A 26,072-nucleotide genomic window follows, 5' to 3' on the forward strand; every position below is an offset into this window, starting at 1 on the left:
TACAGAACTTATACAACTCTATACCCCACCCCCCGAAAAATAATCTGGTTAAAAAATGAGAAGACATGAATAGACATTTTCCCAAAGACATCCAGATGGCTAACAGACACATGAGAAGATGCTCAACATCACTCATCATCAGGGAAATACAAATCAAAACCACAATGAGGTACCACCTCACACTTGTCAGAATGCTAAAATTAACAACCCAGGAGACAATAGGTGTTGGCAAGGATGTAGAGAAAGGGGAACCCTTTTACACTGTTCATAGGAATGCAAACTAGTGCAGTCACTCTGGAAAACAGGATGGAGGTTTGAAAACAGGATGGAGGTTCCTCAAAAAGTTAAAAATAGAACTATCCTATAATCCAGCAATTGCACTTCTAGGTATTTACTCAAAGGATACAAAAATACTGATTCAAAGGGATACATGCACCTCGAAGTTTACAGCAGCATTATCAATAGCCCAATTATGGAGGGAGCCCAAATAGCCATCTACTGGTAAATGGATAGAGAAGTTGTGCTATATACATATATAATAGAATATTACTGAGCCATAAAAAAGAATGAGATCTTGTGATTTGCAATGACAAGAAATCATTAAATAAACTCTGAAGCTTTAAGAAAACTAATTATTTTTGAACATTTACTATGTGTCCAGCTCTGTGCAGCACAGCTGTTCCTAAAATATGAAATCCATCCTGTTGTCTGCTACTAGTTACATCCAAAAGTTAGCTCTAGATACTGATTAATTCATATGGTCACTGAAATTATTGTAGCAACATGAAAACTAATCATAAAGACAACAACTTGACAATAAACTATTTGTAAAAGAAAGAAGGAAAGAAAGAAAGAAAGAAAGAAAGAAAGAAAGAAAGAAAGAAAGAAAGAAAGAGAAAGAAAGAAAGAAAACTAATCATAAAGAAAAACATTTTGGCATAAAAAGTTTAAAGACTTTGCTTTAAGCAAAAAATTAAGTCCAGGCTAATTTTTTTTTTAATCAAGTAGGTTCCAATTCATCAAATATTTGAAGACCTACCATAGGCTCAGTACTAAGTGCTTGAGGATTCTTATCATGGAAAGTAATGATCTCTCCTTACTTTGTATTAGGTACCCCTTTTATGTGATTCCATAGAATCCTGCACTTACCACTATCATAGCACTTTACACATTGAATTGTAATTTTGTGCCTATTCACTTTTCTGTCTTAATGTATTTCAAGCTCCTTGAGGACCAGAGCCATGTTTTATTCATCCTTGCATCCTCATTACTTAATATATTTTTAATGCCCAGTCAGGGTCTACTTTGTCCTAAAATAATTTAAGAGAAAATAATTTAGGAGAAAACCTAAAAGTTCTTTCCAGCCAATATTCCACTACTGAATAAATCTGACCCTTCTATACCTATACTTGTCACGGTGCATTTTAACATATCATATTATACAATATTGAGGTATTACAATTTATTTTATGTAAATCATATATTAGAATGGCTACTAACTAGGAAAGAAACCACAGTCTTACTCTCCGAATGACACTTTAAGATGGGTAAATTCTAGAGGCACCTGGGTGGCTCAGGTGGTTAAGCATCCAACTCTTGATTTTTGCTCAGGTCATGATCTCATGGTTCATGAGACTGAGCCCCATACTGGGCTCTGTGCTAACAGCATGGAACCTGCTTTAGATTCATTCACCTTCTCTCTGCCACTACCCTCCCCCCGCCACCTGCTCATGCTCTTTCTCTCTCTCTCTCTCTCAAAAAAATAAATAAACTTAAAAAAAGTCAGTTAAGCGTCCAACTTTAGCCCAGGTCATAGTCTCACGGTTCATGAGTTCGAGCTCCACATCGGGTTCTCTGCTGTCAGCACAGAGTCTGCTTCAGATTCTTTGTACTCCTCTCTCTCTGCCCTCCCCCACTCTCTGTCTCTCTCAAAAATAAACATTTAAAAAATGGGTAAATTCTGGGAGGGTTTGTTGAAAGCCATTACCATTCATAGTATATGAATATTTGTAAGCTTAACTAAAATGGTGTCCGTTTCTTGAAACAGATGACCTGTCTTCTCATGGACCATCAGCCTCAAAGCCTCAATTTCTTCCTCTCTTAGATCTTGACATTTATCAAAAAAGTCTGTGACTAGTCCACTGTCAACAATGCTGGTTGTTACTCAACAGTGCCTTTATATAACTGCATTGTAGAATAGCAAAGTATGTATTAATATACTACTGAATAGTTTAGGCCCATTTGTTCCTGAGAGTGTACAATTAAATTACCATCAAGAATATTTCTTGTTTTTATACCCTAGCACTTTCGCTTCATTATCTAGTCAAAGCATTCTTTTCTAAACCTTGAATCTTCTTCACAATCTTACTCACCAGTCTCTAAATACTAATTTTTAAAAAAATAACAAATAAAGGGGCACCTGGGTGGCTTAGTCAATTAAGCGTCTGACTCTTCGTTTCAGCTCAGGTCATGATCTCACGGTTCATGAGTTAGAGCCCTGCATCTAACTCTGTGCTGTCAGAGTTGGGATTCTCTCTCTCCCTCTCGCTTTCTGCCCTTCCCCTGCTGGCGTTCTCTGTCTGTCTCTAAAAAAATAAACACTTAAAAGGCTCATGTCTATCATGGGAACACTGCTCAATAAATATATCATTATTAAAGGAAAAAATAATGAATACAAGATGCATATATTAAATTCTAATTAGGTATCACACTTGATCTTAGCCAAAAGGCCGAGAAGCGATTAAATTCTTAAATTAGGTATTAATGTATACATTGTATAAATCCTTTATTATATGGTAACAATAAAGAAATGACATTAGATACTTTTTATAATTTTATTAAAAACTAGATAATTGGACTCTGGAGAACAGTATGGAGTTTCCTCAAAAAGTTAAAAATAGTGCAATTGTACTACTAGGTATTTATCCAAGGGATACAGGTGTGCTGTTTCTAATATAAAAACAGGGAGGGGGACAAAACATAAGAGACTCTTAAATATAGAGAACAAACTGAGGGTTGCTGGAGGGGTTGTGGGTGTGGGATGGGCTAAATGGGCAAGGGGCATTAAGGAGGACACGGGATGAGAACACTGGGTGTTACATGTAGGGGATGAATTACTGGATTCTACTCATGAAATAATTATTGTACTCTATGCTAACTAATTTGGATGTATACTTAAAAAAATAAACAAACAAACAAAACTAAGCAATTGGATCACCAAAGACAGAATAAAAAACTATTCTACCTCAAATACCCTGATAGAGGTGCCTGGATGGCTCAGTCATTTAAGCATCCAACTTTGGCTCAGGTCATGATCTCACAGTTCGTGGGTTCGAGCCCCGCGTTGGGCTCTGCACTGACAGTTTAGAGCCTAAAGCCTGTTTCAGATTCTGTGTTTCCCTCTCTCTCTCGGCCCCTCCCCACTTGTTCTAATTCTCTCTCCTCTCTCTCTCAAAAATAAACAAACATTTAAAATACCTTGATAAATTAGTTCTATACAGACTATGATTTACTTGTATTATACATGACAATGTCATCATAATTTATAAATTGATGAAATAGAAGAAAATTTGTCAAACGTATTAAAAAATTATGTAATTTCAGCCTTTAAATATGGAGGAAAGCACTGCCAAATATTTTTGGTTGATTAGCTTGGATTCAAATTACTTAATGTCTCTGGACGATTCTTTTCTTTATTATGAAGTGATATAGAGAAAATTTCTAAGATATTTTATAAATTGAAAGATGAACTTTTCTTCTACTTAACAAGCATCTCTTTTATCTACAAAAAGCTTTCTTATCCATCCAGAAAGGCAGAGCTGTTGAGTGTGGGCTTGAAAAGTCAGATTGGACATGCTTACAAACTGAATGGCATTGGGCAAGTTACTTAAGTGCCTTTAAGCTTATTCGTTCACTTGTAAAGTGGGAGTAATATCCACTCCTCAGAAACTGTGAAAATGAAGTGAGATAATACATGGAAAGTGTTTAGCACAATGCAAGGCACATAATGCTAGTTGAATATAAGATATTAAATTCATTTATACCACCTAAATCTATCAAAAAATTTCTGTAGCTATCACCTTTTCCTGTCTCCTATTTAGGAGAAAAAGATGACTCTCTCTGCCTGCACTATAGAATCTACCACTTGTCTTAGTCTGTTTCTACATTCATCAACTCAATCCCCCTTAAAACATTTTTTTAATGTGACAATTTTTGATGTATCAAACACCTTTTTTTTTTTTNTGGCTCAGGTCATGATCTTGCAGTTCACAGGTTCCAGCCCCATGTCGGGCTCTGTGCTGACAGCTTAGAGGTTGGAGGCTACTTGAGATTCTGTGTCTCCCTCTCTGTCCCTCCCTGGCTCGTGCTCAGTCTCTCTTTCTCAAAAATAAACATTACAAATTTTTTAAACAGCTAAATTAAAAAGAAATCCAAATTAGGGGCGCCTGAGTGGCTCAGTTGGTTGAGCGTCCAACTTCGGCTCTAGTCATGATCTCATGGTTCGTGGGTTCGAGCCCTGCGTTGGGCTCTGTGCTGACAGCTATCTCAGAGCCTTGAGCCTGCTTCAGATTCTGTGTCTCCCTCTCTCTCTGACCCTCCCCTGCTCACACTGCCCCTCTCTCTCTCTCTCTCAGAAATAAATAAAACATTAAAACTTTTTTAAAAAAAGAAAAGAAAACCAAATTAATTGAATTTTTACTTCAATGTAGCCTTCTATGGAAAAAGACAAATCCCAGTATGGTTTGAGTCAAAGAGAAAAGAGAATAGGTTTATTTAATAGGGCCTTAGCACTTATTTAGAACTGTATCTCCTCCTAAACTTTTTGCTTCTAATCCCTAAATGTAAAGTAAAAATGCAAACAAACAAAAGCCAACCTCAAAAACTCTCATTTTGAATATATTCCATAGAGATGTCAGTAATTAAAACCAAGAGGTAGAAGAAACAGTTATGAATATGACAGACATGGATATAAAGGCTGACAGGGATAAGGGATGATTAAGAGGAAGTCACACATATACAAGAGGGTGTCATGATAGGGAAAGAGCTACACAGATGTCATTATATAAACCAAAGAACTAGAAGCTAAGTGATCTATAAAGGGGCCAAAGAATTAATAGTTTACCTCACTCAAGAGCAAGCAGAATGGAGAAGGATCTTAAGAATAAAATGCAATAACTAGAACTTAGATACAGAATTAATTATATGTATTTAAGAATCCAAGTTATGATCATATAGATAATATGAGAAGCAAAACAGACCCTCAAAGGTTTGTTTATAGGAAAGAGGTTTTTATACTTTCAAATTTTTTTTTTAATTTTTTAAAAAATATTTTTATTTATTTCTAGGAGAGAGAGAGAGAGAGAGAGCGTGAGCAGGGGAGGGTCAGAGAGAGAGGAAGACACAGACTCTGAAATAGGCTCCAGGCTCTGAGCTGGCAGTCAGCACAGAGCCCGATGCGGGGCTTGAACCCACGAACTGCGAGATCATGACCTGAGCTGAAGTCAGATGCTTAATCGACTGACCCACCCAGGTGCCCCTATACTTTCAAATTTCTTGCCTGGATAAAAAAAAGTCACCTTACTACATGGAACCACAGGAATGGCACTGAAAGCATCTGCTCTCTCACTAGGGTGGGTCTCCTCCTGCTGCTTTCATATCCCAATCTAGTTATGCCTATGAAAAGCAAAGATCTTCATAGGATCATGTATTCAAAATATGTATTTGCCAAGACGATGTGCCCAGTTTTAGAAGTACACAGAATAAGGTAACATAAGTGACAGCAGAAATTGGGGGGTGTATGTTATTTGTTCCTGATGGACAGATGAGGGATGAAGAGTTTAATGAAGGATTCACGGAGAGTGCTATTACAACAAATCACTAACAAGAGCTGCACTTGATTACTTTGCTAGCTAGCAATAGGAAGAAACAACAGAGGTTTAATAATGGTTTAATAATGGCAAATCACAAGGGTTTAGTATGGTAAATCACAAAACTAGGAATGATAAGAGAGGACTTCCCAGTAACAGGAAGTCAATTAATATCTATGGTTAGGGAAAATGTCATGAGAGGTTATGCAATAAATACCATAGATCATACTCTGTTAGATAGTTGGGAAGTGTAAAGTTGATTGGTTGATAGTATTCAGGGAAAAAAAAAATCTATTTGACTAACACATCCATTGTAACTCTGCTATGGCAGAAGGCCTAATAGTCATGAAGATGGAATCATAAAGTTACTAATGAGAGAATACTTTGTCAAGGTACAGGTTTTAGAAATAACTATAATCTTCAATGCTTTATAGAGAGTCATCAAAAAAGTCCAACCTTACAGAGAATTTGCCCCTGCCTCTATTCAGTGCCTAAAGAGGAGTCAGAACAAGGATGAATACTAGAGACATTAAAACAGACATATACCTCCTCTGTGGTCAAATAAAAGTTCATAGCTCATATATCTCTAGAGTTTCAAAGACTTTAAATGAAAAAAGATTTTTACAGATCAATTAGAGTTTAGTAAATTCCTAAAGAAATAGTACAACCAATAAAACAACTGGAGATGACCTTTCCTAGGTAATCCTTTGCCCTGCCAACATGGACTTCCTCCTTTTAGGGCTTGGTCCAGGGATGATAATGGCATAGGATGTGACATGGGTATCAGAAAGCATAAAGATCCTTTCTGCAAATCACAATAAAAATAAGCCCCACAAATAACAGAGTGACAGACATGTATGACATTACCAATTAATTATTGGCATTTATTTAAATAATTTAATATTCCATAATTTATTAGACTCCTATTTATAGACACCATTTGTCTGTAGTAGAAAGGATTCTATCCCTATGTTAAATTTATTTTTTGTTGAAAGTATATCTAGAATTCTGTGGGATGAACTATATTTATATTATAGATATTCCAAAGAGTTCATAGGGGTAGGAAGATGAGAAATGATCATTAAATATGAATGCATAAAATGACCCTAAAAGCTAGGGGTCTTCAAAAGTGAAATGTCATGAAGACCTAATGTAGTATTAGAAGTAGCCATATCTTGTTTGAAAAAGCAGCTTTATAATTTTTCCTTACTTATATCCTTATTAGATCAGACTCCCTGGGGCTTGAATTTATTAAGAACTACAGAAACTCTTAACAACCCAGGAATTGGTGGTAGAGAATAAAAGTTTTAATGCTGAACAGGTTTAATAGAACAAGGTCACAATCTTATATCTTATTTCTTTCTCAAGCTAATGGATACCATGTGGGAAGAATACCCTTCCTAAACTTTATATTAAGTACTCTATTTTAGGGCTTCTAGCTCTACACCAACAGCCAAAGAATATTATAGATTTTGTTGTAAATCAGTTAATCAGCCATTGGGTCAATGAGGGGAAAATGTCTCAGATTCTTATAAAGAATGTACTCATTAGGTACTCTCCCAGACGTAAAGCAGTATCTTATTTGCAGACACTCAGGATTAGAAAGATAGTTTAATGGGAATACAGGAAATAGGACTGAGAGGATTATAAGGGGACATAAACAAATATGTTCACAAACTCATGAGATTCCTGGAAAACAAAGATTTGCATCATATTAAAATAGAGTTACTTCATCAAATGTATGTTCCTTGATTAGACCCTGGTTTGAACAAACCATCTATAAAGCCATTTGAAGGATAAATGGGAAACTTGAATACAAAAATAAAATACAAAAATAAGTGAAAACAGTAAATGTCAAAACTGTTTAAAGTGATGAGTATAATAGGCACACATTAAATTAGTCTCATTTTCTCTAAGTTTTGCAGTTTTTCATAATAAGAAGCAAAAAAGACCAGTGTTACTGTTTCAGTTTGGTGGTCACTATAGTAAACAAGGGAAAGTAAGCATTTCCCTTAGTGACTGGCCACCAAGATGGTTGTTCTAATTTATTCCTTCTTTATAAACAGGGTTATCTTAGTAGAGAATGATGTTCCTCAATTCCTTTGCTTTTCTATTCTTTCTTGTACCCACTTAACGTCCCCAATGTAGAATAATAAACTAGCTATCTTTGCAATGCATATACTATGATGAATACTTCTGCAGAAAAATCACCCAATAATTACCACCCTCAATTTCTCTGGTTAGAACTTTCTCCCAGGTGCTGTAAAGACTATTCAAATCACCTCCTTCAAATCTGGAACCAAACTTACCTACTCAGTCTTAGTAAATGATCTTGCCTTCCAAACAACACAGAAACTAGACTCATTCAAACAGTAGCTTTCTCTAGTTCTTGCCATCAAATCTATAAATTTACCCGTAGCTGTACTCATAGTCTATTCCTTCCTCCTTTACAATGAGCAGGTCTCTTTTTCAGTCAAGGTTAATCCCCTTAACCTGTGAAAACTTCTATCCTTTTCACCTTCTTAGGGGCCTTCTAACATCAATTATCTCCTGTCTTGAATCTTCAACCTCTCTTTCTCTATTGAATCCTTCAATATTTAAACATAACCAAATGTCTCATATTAAAAAACAAAAACAGGGACACCTGGGGGGTTAAGTTGGTTAAGTGTCCAACTTCGGCTCATGGCGTGATCTCAGGTTTTTGAGTTTGAGCCCCGAGCTGGGCTCTGTGCTGACAGTTCAGAGACTAGAGGCTGCTTCAAATTCTGTCTCCTTCTTTCTCTCTGCTTCTCCCCTGCTTGTGCTCTTTCTCAAAAAGAAACATTAAAAATATATTTACAACACACACACACATACACACACACACACACAAAATCCCAAAAACATAAAAAAAAAAACCAAAAATAAAAAACCCTCTGGATTCCATATACCACTACAGCTATGAGCCATTATGTCTATGTTCCCACACAGATTGTTTCAAACAGTTTCTTATAATGTTTCGAGTTCCTGACATCCCAATCACTTTAAAAAATTTTTCTTTTACATTTATTTATTTTTGAGACACAGAATACAAGCAGGGAGAGGCAGAGAGAGAAGGAGACACAGAATCTTTATCAGGCTCCAGGCTCTGAGCAAGCATTTAGCACAGAGCCTGATGTGGGGCTCAAACCCATGAACCGTGAGATCATGACCTGAACTGAAGTCGGGACACTCAACCAACTGAGCTGCCCAGGTGCCCCCTCAATCACTTAACCAATTCAAACTGAGTTTTTTCTGCTGCCAACATTCTCTAAAAGATACCAACGAAATCCATATCAACAATGGACAGGTTTTTCTACAGTGTTCTCATGTTTCTCATCCTCTCAATAGCATTTAATAACTGAGATCTCTGTTCTTGAAATACTCTCTCCCTGTTGGCTTACACGGTACCATGCTCTTCAGATTTTCCTTTTCTTTTTTTCTTTCTCAGTCTCCTTTGCTAGTTCATATCCCTTAGTTGGCCCTTAAATGTTGGCACTCCTTAAATCTCTGTCCTAAGCCATCTCTTTTCTTCTCATTCTATATTTTCTTTGTAAATCTCACCCTTTCCCAAATTACCATTCATACACAAAAATTATTCCAGTCTTGAACCATTTACCCAACATTTTCACTTGGAGGAATGCCTTGGAAGCAGCTCTAACAGCTCCTCTCTGGAACATCACCATTTATCCAGTTTTTCATGTTCAGAACCCAGAAACCATTCTTTCTTAATTTTTACAACCTAATCACCAAATCTGGTTGATTGTATCTCTTAAATGTCTATGGAATCTTTCTACTCTCCATTTCTTTACCATCCTAGTCCAAGTCAGTATAACGTCTTACTTAGCCCTGCACATTAGTCTCCTAACTGAATCCACATCCACACTTGCCTCAAAGTTCAAAGCATCTTAATGTTGTACAAAGGGGGGCAGGGAGATAACATATCACCTTTGATACGCTGTTTAACCACAGGATAAGGCTTACTTAGAAAAACGTGGAAGCAGAGAAACAGCAGAATGCACACATTCTCTGAGTTATTATCTCACAGAAATGTATACTTAGTCCAGAAACAGACACATGGTAGAAAGTGCTTAAGGGGAGGCACCCCTCCAACCACATAGGAACACTGGGAACACCTAGCTGACTAGTAAAGGACTTCTGGTCAGGGACATGGCCTTGATAGAAAAGACAAAAACATCTACAGTTCAGTCTGGGCAAGTTGCATAGCAACTACCAATAACAGCCAGAGATCTTATTTTATTTTTTGGCTCCTGCTGAGCCAAAAAAACAAAAAACACAAAAAAACCAACCAAACAACCAAAAAACCAAAACCAACCAAACAAAAAAATCAAAACACAAATCTGCTAACTGAGTAAACTCCTAAAAGATTCATTTTTCAAGGCTCAGTTTAAATGTTATCTTCTCAAGGAAGTTTTTCTTGACATCCCCAATTCGGTTCTAAGTCCTGATAAAAGCACTCACAGCATGTATTTGTACCCTTTACAGAGTATATCTCAATAGAAACAATAACTATTTGTGCAATTATTTAACCTATGTTTCTTGCCAAACTAGAAGGTCCTTAAATGGTAGGATCCAAAGCAGCCTTGCTCAGGCTGCAGTCTTAGTACTTGGCTGAACACCCGGACATAATCATGCTTAATAAATATTTGACATAATCATGCTTAACAGATATTTGTTAAATGAATGAAGTGTGGACTTGAAGAGATCAGATAAAGCAAGACAACTAAGCAGTATATACTATGCAGCAATAATTCTGATTCAGAGGTTTTGGGGCCTTAAATTTTTGAAAAGCATGGATGACTCTGGGTTTGTTCCTAGCACACATACACTTCAAATGTGGGAGCAATACAACTGAATGCCTGCTATAACTAATAACAGGAAGCTAGGGCTTTAGAGTATTTTTTTTAATTAAAATTTTTAATTCCAGTGTAGTTAACACACAGTGTTACATTAGTTTCAGGTGTACAACATAGTGACTCAACAGTTCTAATATATTACCCAGTGCTTAAAGTATTCTTATATAACCAAATAAAGCATTATTTTACACTGCTTTGTGCAATTCATTGATTAAAGTGTTGAAGGAAATATGAAGACCTGATTCCTGACTTCAAATCAGCTTACTTTCATTTAGAGAAAGAAGGCATATTTACAGGAAAAGAAAACTGACTGCACATTTAAATCACCTGGGGAGTATTTAAAAAATACATATGCTTAGGTCCTACCTCCCGACAGTCTGATTTAATTGAATTGATGGTGGACTCTGGGCGTCGGTTATTTTTTAAAAAGCTTCCAGGTAATTCCAGCATACAATCTGGTTGAGAACCACTGGTTTAAGGAGAAAAAGAGTACCTGTACTGGAGAGTTAGAATTTGAAATGCCTTTTTAAAAAACATTATTTTATTTAAAACTTTTTTTTAATGTTTATTTTTAAGAGAGAAAGAGAGACAGAACACAAGTGGAGTTGGGGCACACAGAGGGAGACATAGGATCTTAAGCAGCCTCCATGCTCTAAGCTATCAGCTCACAGCCTGACAGGGGCTCAAACCCAAGAACCATGAGATCATGACCTGAGCTGAAGTCTGTTGCTTAATCGACTGAGCCACCCAGGCGCCCCACCCCTGAAATGCTTCTTAAAAGATAGGTGAAGGGAGCCTGGGTGGTTCAGTCAGTTAAGTGTCCCACTTTTGATTTAGGATCAGGTCATGATCTCATGGTTTGTGAGATCAAGCCCATATAGGGCTCCACACAGAAAGTGCTTGAGATTTTCTCTCTCCCTCTCTCTCTGCCCCTCCCCTGATCTCTCTCTCTCAAAATAAATTAAAAATAAACATAAAAAAAAAAAAGATAGGTGAAACTGTGGATAGGCTAAAATGAGTGAGATCTCTTCAAATAAGAATTAAGAAGAAATGATAGTAAAAGTGCAGAAATGGGAAAGTGTAAAGTATATACAAAGACAGAGGTTTATTTTTTTAAATTTTTTAATGTTTATTCATTTTTGAAAGACAGAGAGAGACAGAGTGTGAGTAGAAGAGGGTCAGAGAGAGAGGGAAACAAAGAGTCTGAAGCAGACTCCAGGCTCTGAGCTCTCAGCACAGAGCCCGATGCGGGGCTGGAACTCACAGACTTCGAGATCATGACCTGAGCTGAAGTCAGGGGTTTAACTGAATGAGCCACATGCCCCGAGGATAGAGGATTATTAATGAATAGACAGATTATATGGCTGAAGCAAAGTGTTGGCACAGGAGGATAGAAGAAAACACCTTGCATTTTTATTCTCTAGGCACTGAATACTACTGAACACTTGCTATATTACTGACATGATCAGGGCAGTGTATCCTACCACAGAAGCCTCCCTATAAGTTGATAAACTCCTCATAGGTAGCAGCTGTAATAATGGAAGAGACGATGAAGAGATAACAAAAAAGGATAAACCAGTAAGATTTTTGGCAGAACCATAAATGGCATAAGAAGAATTTAAAGTCACACTGATAACTTTAATAACAGTAAACACCATCAAAAAGACAGATCCTGATTCCTCTAACCTCCTTTAACCCTCAGATATACACATTCATCATTAGCAGGGATCCTAGTTCTATTTCTAAGATTATCTTTTTTTTCTTAGAAAGGAACTAATACTTTTTAATGCAGTAATCTGTGAAAAACAGGTTGAGACTTAAAACAAAAAGCTGATATGAAGTAACACTTAAATTGTGAATCCACTGCATCCTAAAGGAGTATTTAATAATCACCTTCATAATCTGATGAATAAAGAATATTATGCTGATTTTTTAAAATTTGAAGATCATAAAACATCTCTAAATCCAGCTCCTTTAATTTAGAATAACAGTTAAATAGCTATTTCTATATCATACCTTGTATTTGGTCATGGTGCTAAAATGATTATTCCGAAAGAACACACAAAGTTCTCCTTCCTGAACCGTTGAAGTTAGTTCACATAATCCATGGTATGTCAGTTGAGTGGCTGTGTTATTTAGAAACTGCTCAGCTACAAAGCCTATGGAACCAATGCATAGTATTAGATAGAAGAATAATTTCAAAATTAAAAAGTTTTTTTCTATTTACATTGTGTTCCACGTATGAAGAAAGGCCAATCAAAGTAAGGTTTTTCTCTACTATAACATGATTGACTCCAACCTGAAGAGTCTTCTAATTTTGGTATGAAAGGTATGTCTACAGACATTATCCATCCTAAAGAAACAGTTATGTGAAATTCTTTTTAACAATAAATGTATTTACTAATACTTCACCTACTTCCAAAAAGGATTTCAGGCACTATTAATAAAAGATAGAGACACAATAAAACTAAAACCCATTCAAACAAGTAAGAAGGCAAGAATCAGCAATTTAAAAAGTAGGTAGGAATGAAAGATGTATATCAACAGCTCCTCTTCCAATGGAAAGGTGTTCAGAAATTAAAAGTAGCCTTAACAAATTGCATTGGTTTTAAGATGTTAACAAAGAATTCAGATAATTCTCAATCCACAAACTTTTTGCCTTAAAAAACTAAAAGCTGGTGTGAGACCAAACAGAAAACAGTGAGATAACTTATGCCAATTTTATCCTAATGTCTTCCAACATATACTACTCATTATGTAGCTATATCAAGTTCAAAGAGAGAAATGATCTCTTTTGTTTTCAAAACAGTGAAATATAAAGATGCTTTCTGGAGTTTAGCTGATCCTCATCATTTGTGCACTTGCATATTTGCAAACTCACCTACTAACTAAAATTTATTTATAAATACAAAATCAATACTTGCTATGCTTTCAGGATCAATCCTGGATATGTGCAAAGTGGCAAAAAATTTGAGTCACTCATTGCAGACTTTCTCCACTGAAGTCAGCATTCTGCTTTCTTGTTTTAGCTTTCTTACCAAAACAGACTCTTCAGAGTCTAGTAGGTGTGCTTTTTGGGGTGATTTTTACTGTGTGAAATGACCCCCAAGCATACTGCTGAAGGTGCTGGGTAATGTTCCTAAGTGCACAAAGGCTGTGACATGCCTTACAGAGAAAACACATATTTTTGCAGATTCATTCAGACAAGAGTTATAGTGCTGTTGGCCATGAATGTAATGCTAATGAATCAACAATATGTATTAAATAAGGTGTCTCTAAATAGAAACGCAAAGAAAACACGATATGTATTTATTGATTAGTTAATGAAAATCTGGTGACCAGAGGCTCACAGGAACCTACTCTTGTTTCCCCTAGAAGCAGTGGTTTAGTATTCACAAATTCAATGTTCATAGCAACATTATAGAACGTAACTACCAAGACTAAGGAGAATCTAAAAATATTTTAAAAGGCTTCTTTCCTCCTTTCTCTTCCTTCATCCTTTTGCTCCCTTCTTTTAATAAGTAATGTCTCAGAACCAGTTACGGTGGGGGTAGGGGGTGGAAGCGAATGCCCTAAAAAGTTTTATAAGTGAGCAGAGGTACAGATATAGGAATAAAAGATGAACTTATGTTAAGAAACTGAAACCCAACAAAAAATTGAAAATAAACTTGGGTAGGGCCAGAGGCAGCTGGGTAACAGGTTTATTCCACTTCCTCTTCATCCCTCACCCTTAGGGCCAAGCACTCTAAGCTGTAAACTGCAAAGTGATTGTAAAAAGCTACCAGTGTATCACTGGTAGCTACTGTATCCTATTTCAAGGAATTGGTTAAGGTCAGGGGAAGTGCAAAAAGTTATACAGAAGGCCCTGGCCAAAGGAAATTTAATAGCCCATTTGTAACTTCTTGGGTTTATACATTTAGAAGAGCTCCCCTCTTCAATTATTATCATTACTTCAGCAAGTACTAAGTTATTGGGTAGAATGTATTAGTTATATACTAAAGCACTTGCTATATAATAGTTTTAGCTTTAAGCACTATACCTATGCTGAGAAGTACCACTGTTTTATATAATATCCACATTACCAAATGATTCCTTCAGAAAAATGTTTATGAATGCTTCTCCCACACCTTACACAACATCCTCTCTACAAGTCCCTTTCAAAAAGATACAAAAATTCAATGGAGATTAACTCACATTATTTCATGTGTGTGAAATTAAAAAATCCAACACTAGAAAGGTCTTTCTCAGCTACTTCATTCAAGAGAAAGGACATCAGCTCAGAGAGAATACATGACTTGCTCAAGGACATAAAGCTAGCTATAGAAAGAGTCAATAGTTATACACTGGAACCCAGGAGAGTTATTTGGTATTAAGTTTAAAAACTTAGTGCTGATTATCATAAATGCAAACTGAATTATCTTCTTTCCAAGCCATAAAGCATATCCTGATTTAAACCTACAAAAAATAATGTTTTCTAATTCTTTTACCAACTCTTAAAATGACCCCTGTGATTTTCATGGGGGTTACAACTTTTTGTAACTAATAAACAAAGTTTGGTAAACAATTCTAAGTGTTACATAGCAATTTACTTATCTGCATTGCTTTTCAAATCAAAGTTTATATGCAACATTTAGCTTAAATTTCCATTTTAATGTTCTACATACTGTTATTAATGATACCAAAGGTAAAAGCTAATATAATAGTAATAATAAAGTTATACTACTAAAAGTAAATTTAACTTAAAAATTGTTTTCTTGACACAAATGTATTTGAAAATATTTCTTAGTTTCAGAAATTCGGTACTAAATTTATCAAATTATTTTCCTCTATTACTGAAGAGTTATTAGAGAAAATAAAAGTACTAAATACCTTAAAGGAACTGAAACTAGAAGGAGAGGCACTAAAATTAGGCAAAGAAAGAACAAAAAGGATATAGGAGAAAAGGAAACTTGGCTTATTTTTAAATATTGGCTAGATTTGGCACTGCCTAAGATCTGCATTCAAATTTAAACTCAATCAGAACTTTGTCACAGTGATAGCTTTAAGCAATGACTGCTTTTTTAGTTTCATCTACTGTCAATTTTCAAAAATCAAATACATTATATCAATATTTTTTCTCAAGAGATTGGGGCAAAACAATCCCTTTTACTATGACAAATGCCCAGATTTCCTTTGAAAATACAGGGCTCATATAATTTGATGCCAGGAATACAGTAGGGAGCACAGAACATCCTACCGTGCCAGAAAATAAGGAAGTACTGAAGTAATGAAGACATTATAAAAGAACACGGCGGGCACCTGGGTGGCTCAGTGGTTAAATGTCTGACTTTGGCTCAGGTCATGATGTCCCCATTCGTGAGTTCGAACCCACGTTGGGGTCTGTGCTGACAGCGCCCAGAACCTGCTTCAATTGTATCTACCTCTCTGCCCCTCCCCCACTTGCACTCTGTCTCTCTCAAAAATAAACATTAAAAAAAATTAAAAAAGGGCCACCTGGGTGGCTCAGTCGGTTAAGCATCTGACTTCAGCTCACGTCATGATCTCACAGTCCATAAGTTCGAGCCCCGCGTCGGGCTCTGTGCTGACAGCTCAAAGCCTGGAGCCTGGTTCAGATTCTGCGTCTCCCTCCCTCTCTGCCCCTCCTCTGCTCGCTCTCTGTCTCTGTCTTCTCAAAATAAAGACATAAAAAAAAAATTAAAAAAAAAATCAGAACATGGGATCCAGGTTGAGAGGACTTCAATGGATATATTTGAGATAATTTTAAGCATCAAAAAGAGTAAATATAAAAATGGATGATAACACACTGAATAAAAAAGAATCCATGAGTCTACATCGATAAAAAAAATTTTAATGGGGAAAGAGAAAACATTTATTTTTACAGAAGAAACCCAATTGGGGCACCTGGGTGGCTCAGTCGGTTGAGTGTCTGACTTCGGCTCAGGTCATGATCTCATGGTTCATGGGTTCGAACCCCACATTGGGCTGTGTGCTGACAGCTAGTTCAGAGCCTGGAGCCTGTTTCAGATTCTGTATCTCCCTCTCTCTCTGACCCTCCCCTGCTCACACTGTCTTTCTCTCTCTCTCTCCCAGAAACAAATAACACATTAAAAAATTTTTTTTAAATACACTTTATATAAAAAAAAAAGAATCCCAACTAATAAATGTAGAAGGAATAATAGAAATAGCATAACCACTAAAGTAATAGTTTATTCAGACTTTTATCAATCAATGCCTACTGTACTGGGTGAAAGATTATCAGGGAACAGGGGATTCACACAGTTCAAAGCACATCAGAGATTACTTATTAATTACAAAAGGCAAATGACATCTTTACAACAAAAAGATCTAGCAGATACCACATTAACCATATTTCAACATCACCAATAACGGAATAAGCAAGCATCTTGTGCCACCTGATTTGATGCTTTAGGAAAGACATAGTATCACGTATGTAGTATTCCCACCAAAAATATATAATGATTCTACTCATAAAGAGACAATCAAATGAATCCAAATTGAGGACTATTCTACAAAAACTGGCCTGGACTATTAAGAAAAGACCAAAAAGGAAAAAAAGACTAGGGATCCATTCTAGATTACAGGAAACTAAGCTGATAGGACAAATGATTCCTGATTGGAGCCTACAATGAAAAACCTTAAGAGCTATACAGGGCATTATTGGGACAACTGGAAAATTAAGAATATAAACAGTATATTAGATAAAGGTATTGTATCAATCAGAAAAAAAGTACTGTATCGATGCTAAATTTCCTGCGATAATTTATTGTGACTATATAAGAGAATTCTTTATTTTTAGGAGACAAATGTTGAAGCATTAATGGGCAAAGTGCTGTGATATTTGCAACTAATTCTCACATGGTTTAGAAAAAAGTCTGTTTATGTGTGCAAACAGAGAAAGAAAGCAAAACTTTGATATGTTAATAATTGGTGAATTCAGGCAAACTGCATACATGTAATCAATTGTACTATTCCAACTTTTTTATGGGTTTCAGAGTTTTTCAAAATAAAAGAAGAGAAAATGAGTATCATTTAATCAGAAATAACTTAAATCCAAACTATAATCTTTAGTGTTTATGGCACATGATAAAGGCTTGATAAGTATTTGAATAAATGAATATCATGGATTTGAGCATTTTTTTAAAGTTAGGAATAATTGTTAAGGGAAAAATTATTCCTGAGAAAGCATCTGGAATTATGTGACCAGCTCTGGTGAAGTCTGGCAGCCGCTACTGTGCTATTTTTCTTTTTTCCTTATTGATTTTTGCTGCCATGCCACATCTATCATTATACCTATATTCAAAAAAGTACTGCCATCCAAAAGAGGAAACAAATTATATATATGCTATGTATATGTGAAAGTCCTATATTTTTACTTACAAGGTACTGTCATCAAAAGAAAAAAATGTTATCTGAAAGAAGGTGAAAGAATATCTAATTCTATTTAGTTACACTGCTTTTTCATCAAAAAAGAATGGTAGTAATAATATTTCTTGTATTCTGTACTCATGGTGATGAAATATTTGAATTAAAAAAATAAGTAGTTATCACCTAAGATTAAAGCTTAATACCTTTTAATAAAAAAGGATTAGATATAAATCATCTTTTGGATATTTTATTGATTCAGAGGGAAAGTTACAGTTGTCGGACAAACAGAAAAAGCAGACTCCTTCAGCTGAACACTATGCCTAAGAAAATATGAAGAAGAAAACACTGGAGGAAAGCTAATTACTACATTAAAAGTAAAAATATCCATCGTCGCCTTTTCTTTCCTATACTATATCTTAGTGCCTATACAAGTAACCATCGGAACTGAGTAATTACTTCAGACTACACATTTATAGTTTCCTATAAACAAAAAACTAGGTTAGCTTTTTATTTATTTTTTTAATTTTTTAATGTTTATTTATTTTTTGAAGGAGAGACAGAACATGAGAAGGGGAGGGGCAGAGAGAGAGGGAGACACAGAATCCAAAACGGGCTCCAGGCTCCAAACTGTCATTGCAGAGCCCGATGTGGGGCTCAAACTAACAAACTGTGAGATCATGACCTGAGCCAAAGTCGGTCGCCTAACTGACTGAGCCATCCAGGTTCCCCTAGCTTTTTCACTGTACTGAATTCCGTGTATAATTATTCCTTGATTAAAAAATCTGATATGCAGACCTCTACCATTGCAAAATTTACATATGAAGGTATTAATCAACTCTGGTACATATTACCTCAAAATTCTGTAACACTAAAGAGGATTCCTTCCTTGATTTTATCAAGGAGTTCTTCTCAAGTTGTAACTATATAAAGGAGTTATAGTGGGGCACCTGGGTGGCTCAGTTGGTTAAGCATCCAACTTCGATTCAGGTCATGATCTCGTAGTTCATGAGTTCCAGCCCCACATTGGGCTCTGTGCTGACAACGCAGAGTCTGAAGCTGGTTTTAGATTCTGTGTCTCCCTCTCTCTTTGCCCCTCCCCTGCTCGCATTCTGTCTCTCTCTCAGGAAATGAATACACATTAAAAAAAATTATTTTAATTAGTTAAGTTTTTTGTAATCCTGGGGACTCAATGTTAAAGAAATAGTAACATTTGTTGTAATATCAGGTCGAGAAAAAGGAGAAGTGATAAAGGGACTGGATTTGTGTTGCTGTTGTTTGCTGTTGTTCACTTGGTTAGTGTACTGCCTAAGTCCTACCCTAGTGACATTATAGGCTGCCTTGGGAAAACTGTTGTTAACGAGCGTTCCCTACAGCTTCATACTCTATAAGCCTACTCACCCAAATATCACTTCTCTAGCTATCAATCCATCTGTTAACACTTTCTGGATCCTACTGTTCCCTAAGTTACTACAGAATAGCATATTGGAAGTTACTGAGATAGCTGGAATTTACACATGGCAACTTTCTTTATAGGCTTTTTTTTTTTTTTTTAGGAATACACGGTAATGAGAGTTTCGATAAAGAATGGAAAGCTCTAGGAACGCCTGAGTGGCTCAGTCAGTTAGGCGTCCAACTTCGGCTCAGGTCATGATCTCACTGTTTGTGGGTTTGAGCCCCATGTCAGGCTCTGTGCTGACTTTCAGAGTCTGGAGCCTGCTTCGGATTCTGTGTCTCCCTCTCCCTCTCCCTCTGCCCTTCCCCTACTCATTCTCCCACTCTCAAAAATAAACGTTAAAAAATTTTTTTGTTTTTTTAAAGAATGGGGACGCCTGGGTGGCTCAGTCGGTTGGGCGTCCGACTTCGGCTCAGGTCATGATTTCACGTCTTGTGAGTTCCAGCCCCACGTCGGGCTGTGCTGACAGCTCAGAGCCTGAAGCCAGCTTTGGATTCTGTATCTCCCTTTCTCTCTGACCCTCCCCCGTTCACGCTCTCTCTCTCTCTCTCTCAGAAATAAATAAAAACATTAAAAAAAAAAAAGGATGGAAAGTTCTAGTGAGAGGAATTTTATTAATTGGAAGTTTTTTGTTTTTATTTCTTTATACAGCTTTTGTTGCTCCCTCACCCCTGTAATTAAAATTTGTTGCCTTGTGTTGCAGGGAAAGGGTTGTCATACAAATCAGTGACTGATATCTCTGTATACTTATGTGTTTATTCCAAGTAAAAACACAGGATAAGTCTCCACTAAAATACTCTGTATTTTCTGGCTACTTGCTTCTTGAATAAATGTGTTAAACTTATGGATCTACTGAGTAATATAATTAGTTGGGTTCTGATTTATATAGTATGTGATTCATGTACCTATTTTCTTTTATATGCTCTATATCTTGTAGTCACTTAATTTTTTTTAATGTGGTGATTATAATCAACTTTCAGTATACCTCATGTAAAAGAACTGTGTCTGAGAAGCAAAGTTTCTCCTAATTCTCATGATTTCTCTTACTTTTGCTTACCCTTCAAACAGAAGAGAACAGCAGCCTGAGTATTTGTGCATATTTATGAGGAAGTGAAGTAGGTGGTAGGAAAGGTCTATCCAAATATTATGGCTCCTTACACCATTCTGGTTTCAAATATGCTCTTCCCTTCATTGACTAGAACACAGCTGAAAAAACATGAAACTGCTTCTATTATGATAAATTTAGCCATTTTAATTAGTTAGGGATTAGGAAAACTGATGATCAAAGTACACTTTGATTTAAAATTGTGCTTTAGGGGCGCTTGGGTGGCTCAGTCGGTTAAGCGTCCGACTTCGGCTCAGGTCATGATCTCACGGTTCTTGGGTTTGAGCCCCATGTTGGGCTCTGTGCTGACAGTTAGCTCAGAGCCTGGAGCCTGTTTCAGATTGTGTGTCTCCCTCTCTCTCTGACTCTGCCCTCTCTCTCTCTCTCTCTCACACACACACACACACACACACACACACACACACACACACTCCTCTCTCTCTCTCTCTCAGAAATAAAACATTTAAATAAATAAAATGGTGCTTTAATATACTATATTGTACTAAAATGAACACAAGTATATAATATTCATTTCAGTCAATTGGAGGGTGAATTATAAAGTTCACTCAGTACTCCAAAATAATAATCCTAACCCTTTTTTTCAAAAGAGTAATTATCAAGAACTCCTGGGTAAATGACCTTATCAAAGCTAACAAATGATTCCAAGGATTTTTAGTAGAACTAAACTAAACTAAACTAGACTCTAGAAGTCAAGTGAAAAGTGTTCTAGAAAAACTGTTCACTGGTATCTTTATGAATAATTACTCCTCTGAATACCTACAAGTAGCATCACTTGTATTTTTTTAGAAGTCTTATTTATGACATTTTAAAGATATTAAATTATAAGACAAGTTATTCTGCCAAGAATATGTCAGGTAATAGCACTCACCCACCTTCACTAACCAGCTCACTATTGTCTGACTGCTTACAAGAGATGATCTTCTCCACTAGCTGGTTGTAGCTGCAGTTACCAACAGCTTTTACAAGGTCATCAATCTAGAAAACAAATAACTGTCTCACTAATCATGATAAGATTAAAAACAATAACAAAGAAAACTGTATCATTCTTTAGGGTTTTATTCTAATATTATATTAAGTATAAAAGTACTACTTATTAATAAGAAAATCAACACCCAACAGTTTCTAATTTTGTTCACAGTTCACTATAACATATTATGAAAAATATGACTTAGCTGTATTTCAATTATGCAAAATATAATGAAGTGGGATTATTAGATGCAACTTTATTTCTTAAGGTTATAAAGATGCATTTAAGTGATTAAAATAAAAAGTAAACTATTTCAGGAGGAAAAATAAAATTTCAGTTTTTTCCCTAAAAAGTATTTTGCACTTAAAGCAGGCAAATCTAAAGATATTAATTTATGGGATTAACAAAGTTTTCCCATTTTATTCATTATTTAGTTCTTAGCAAAGTATAATGGAGATACGGGTAGACATAACTATGTCATTTTCCCGAAGAAAGTTAATATATATTAATCAGGGACAGTATTTGCCTTATGAGTCTTATTTAATCTTTGTCTTTGGAAGTACAGTAGAAAAGTAAATGTAAAGTTTAGCTATAGGAGAATAAAACTGGGCATCTCTACTCTCCTTCCATTATACTTTGCTTTGACTATTGAAGAAAAATAGGTTCTGGTGGCTAAACAACTTGCTTTGATTGTCATCCCATCTGAAAAATAAATTTACTTATAAACTATTAACATGTACTAGTGTATTGAGATATATATGTAATATAAAACAAATATAAATGAATACAATGACATAAAATAAGAGGGCTAATATTTTCTTTCTACATCTAAATGATCTTTCTTAAATACTTACACTTTGAACACCACAAGTCTTCACATATAACTGTACAAGTAATGCTCAGGACAATGGTTCTCAAACTGGGGAGCTTGTTAAAAAGATCTAAAAGAATTCCAGGCTCAAGCTGCTTCTCTTCTCAGTTGTCTAAGCTTTCATTCCATTGCTGCATAGCAAAGTTTAGGAACAACTGCTCTAGGCTATGATTTCTTTGTTCCTGCAAAATTCTAGGGTAGAAAAAGCCTCTGAACCATTGTGGGATGGCTGACTGTTGAGAAGAGCAGTTAATTGAAAAAAGTCAAAGCAGGAAATTGTGAAAAATTGTTATATACATATCTTAAACATTTTATGTTAAAATACACGAAGTAGTCACTTGTCAATCTTTTGATGCAGAGTCAAATAAGGCCTTTCTTTGGAAGCCAATCTTCTGGCTATGGTTCTATATACACAAAAGACTATGACTTCCAGTTTTGATTTAAAGTGAAAACTTAGACCCTTAAGAAGCAATTTGAGGGCACAATTCCTTTAGATTTTCATTATTTTCCTTAACGCTTTTACTATTTAGAGTTTTCTTTAGTGACTCAACTTCATTAAGTCTTTCCAAAGAACTGAAAGAATTTTCAATCCATTAAAACACAACTATAATAAATACAAGACCAATAAACAAATATCAATTGTACTGCTGCAGATGAGCAATTAACAATACAAAGATTTCAAGTTTTCATAGGCAGAATCTCTAGCTTTTTTTTTTTAATGTTTATTTACTTTTGAGAGAGAGAATGTGAGCGGGCCAGGGGCAGAGAAGAGACACAGAATCCAAAGCAGTCAGCACAGAGCCCCACATGGGGTTCAAACTCATGAACCACAGATCATGACCTGAGCCGAAGTAGGATGCTTTACTGACTGAGCCACCCAGGTGCCCCTCTATATTAGTATTTCATTCAATTCATTTGGGAGCCTTTTATGCACTACTATATACTACATGCTGTTAGAGAAACTGCAGGCTCAGCAGTGAACAAAAGAGATAGTCTGTGCTTTCATAAAGTTTACATTCTAAAGACAACCCAAATAAACAAATATATGTTAGGTAGTTATATATAGTGGTGGCCAGCTGTTCTTTGTTCATTTTCATTGCACAGTATTCCACAATATGGATATACCATAATATAATTTTTTTATCATTCATCTTTTGATGGTTATCTAAGGCTATAATACTGCTATGAATAGTCTTATACATTTATCCTGTTCTACACATAAAGAGTTTCTCTAGGGAATATGCCTTGTGAAATTGCTAAGTCTTAGGGTATGCTTATCCTCAACTTTACTAGAGAACTCCAAAATGCATTCCAAAGTAGAAAACCAATTTATATTCTCTTCAGCAGTAAATGGGAATTCTCTACATCGTACATCTTCTCCAACTTAGTTAACAGTTCTAATGGGTGTAGAGTGGTATCTCATTTTGGTTTTATTTTGCATTTCCCTGATGACTAGTTCATATGTTCGCTCGTTTTTTGGATATCCATTTTTGTCAAGTACCTGCTCAAGTCATTTGCTCTTGTTTTTTTTATAACTGGATCAAGAGTCATGTGCTCTACTGAATGAGCCAGTAGAGCACCCCCTTCTGTTTGTCATCTTAAAATTCTTTTTAAAGAATGTTTATTTGAAGAATTTTAGCTTTGTTAATTTTTATTATATGTTTACTTTCTATTTTAACACTTTCTGCTCTTAAAGTATATATATATAGCTTATAAATATCTTAAGATATATATACTTAGAAGAGCTCTTTATACATTCTGCATGTTAGCCCTTTATTCATTATATAAGTTATAATCATCTTTTACTCGATGGCTTGCTTTTATATTTTCTTTGGGATTTCTTTAAATAATCACAAGCTCTCAATTTCATTTTTTTTAATGTTTTATTTATTTCTAGGAGAGAGAGAGAGACAGCGTGAGCAGGGGAGGGTCAGAGAGAGAGGGAGTTACAGACTGAAACAGGCTCCAGGCTCTGAGCTGGCAGTCAGCACAGAGCCCGACACGGGGCTCGAACCCACAAACCGCGAGATCATGACCTAAGCGAAAGGTGGACGCTTAACCGACTAAGCCACCCAGGCGCCGCGCAAGTTCTCAATTTCAATGTAGTCATGTTTACCAAAGTTCTTCATGGTTAATGGATTTGTTTTAGAAATCCTTTTCTATTAGTAAGGTCAGAAACATACTCTCAAACTTTTGAGTTTTAGCTTTGACAGTTAAACATCAATGCACGTGGAACAGAATGTTATGCTGTCAGCTGAGAGAAACAATTTCATTCTTTTCTAATTGGCTATCTAATTAGAAATCTGAATTGGCTATCTAACTAGCTAATGAGATATTTAATGAGTATCTAATTGCCTTAGCATCTTTTATTGTAAGGACTGTCTTTCCCCTGTTGCTCTACAGTGTCTTATTTATCTATAAAGGCATAGTCTTTTTGGCTTCTCTATTCTCTGTCATTGGCGCAAGTCTTAATGACAATATTTAAAATATTTCCTATCTGGAAGACCAAGTCCTCTCTGCTTGTTCTGCTTTAAGAATATCACATTTTCTATTCCTGGCCCTTTGCATTTCCATATAAATTATAGAAGCCACTTGTCGCATTCTACCACTACTCCCCATAAAACTGTTGGGATTTTGTTTGGAGTTACAGTGAAACTATAATTTACTTTACAGAAAAAGGACATCTGTATAAACTGCCTTAAAATCTAAAATCTTAGAGACCTATATTTACATAGGTCTCTAATTTCTCTCATTGTTAAAATTGCCCATACAGAAGTCTTGCACATCTTTTTGTCAGATTTATTCTTAGGAACTTATGCTATTTAAATGACATATTTTTAAATCTTCATTTTCTGTTTGTTATTTTATTTCTTTATTTTTTTAAAAATTTTATTTTTAAGTAATTTCCACACCCAACATGGGGCTTGAACTCACAACCCCAAGATCAAGAGTCATATGCTCTATCAAAATGAGCCAGGCAGGCACCCCCTTGTTTGTGATCTTGAAATTCTTTTCTTTTTAAAAAAATTTTTTAATGTTTTATTTATTTCTGAGAGAGAGAGAGAGAGTGAGGATGGGAGGGTCAGAGAGAGACGGAGATATAGAATCTGAAGCAGGCTCCAGGCTCTGAGCTAGCTGTCAGCACAGAGCCCAATATGGGGCTCGAACCCACAAACCATGAGATCATGACCTGAGACAAAGTCAGACGCCCAACCAACTGAACCACCCAGGCGCCTCTTTTTTTCGTTTTAATTTTAAAATTCTTTTTGAAGAATGTTTATTTGAAGAATTTTAGCTTTGTTAATCTTCTTTACTATATATTTACCTTCTACTTTAACACTTTCTGCTCTTAAAGTGGATATATAGCTTAACTTTCAATCTTTTCTTGTTCATTAATATATTAATTTAGGGCTTTAAAAATATGGATTTAGCTATTGTACAGTTTAAAACATACTCTAAGTTTCATTATGATTTTTTGAACCCAAACAATTTCTATTGTTTTTCTGA

The 26,072-nt window shown here is 35.7% G+C and overlaps 1 protein-coding gene across 1 annotated transcript in view; it reads right to left on the reverse strand.

Moving 5' to 3' along the window:
• MINDY2 (MINDY lysine 48 deubiquitinase 2) overlaps nucleotides 1-26,072 on the reverse strand; it is an 83,984-nt gene that overhangs the window by 13,276 nt on the left and 44,636 nt on the right. The window contains exons 7-8 of the mRNA XM_077745367.1: nucleotides 21,600-21,702; nucleotides 12,779-12,921 (exon numbers count right to left, since the gene is read on the reverse strand). Coding sequence (XP_077601493.1) covers nucleotides 12,779-12,921; nucleotides 21,600-21,702 — 246 coding nt within the window. The remainder of the gene's footprint in view (nucleotides 1-12,778; nucleotides 12,922-21,599; nucleotides 21,703-26,072) is intronic.

The sequence above is a fragment of the Crocuta crocuta genome, unplaced genomic scaffold (assembly GCF_008692635.1).
Source record: "Crocuta crocuta isolate KB4526 unplaced genomic scaffold, BGI_CrCroc_1.0 scaffold130, whole genome shotgun sequence".
Lineage (NCBI taxonomy): Eukaryota > Metazoa > Chordata > Mammalia > Carnivora > Hyaenidae > Crocuta > Crocuta crocuta.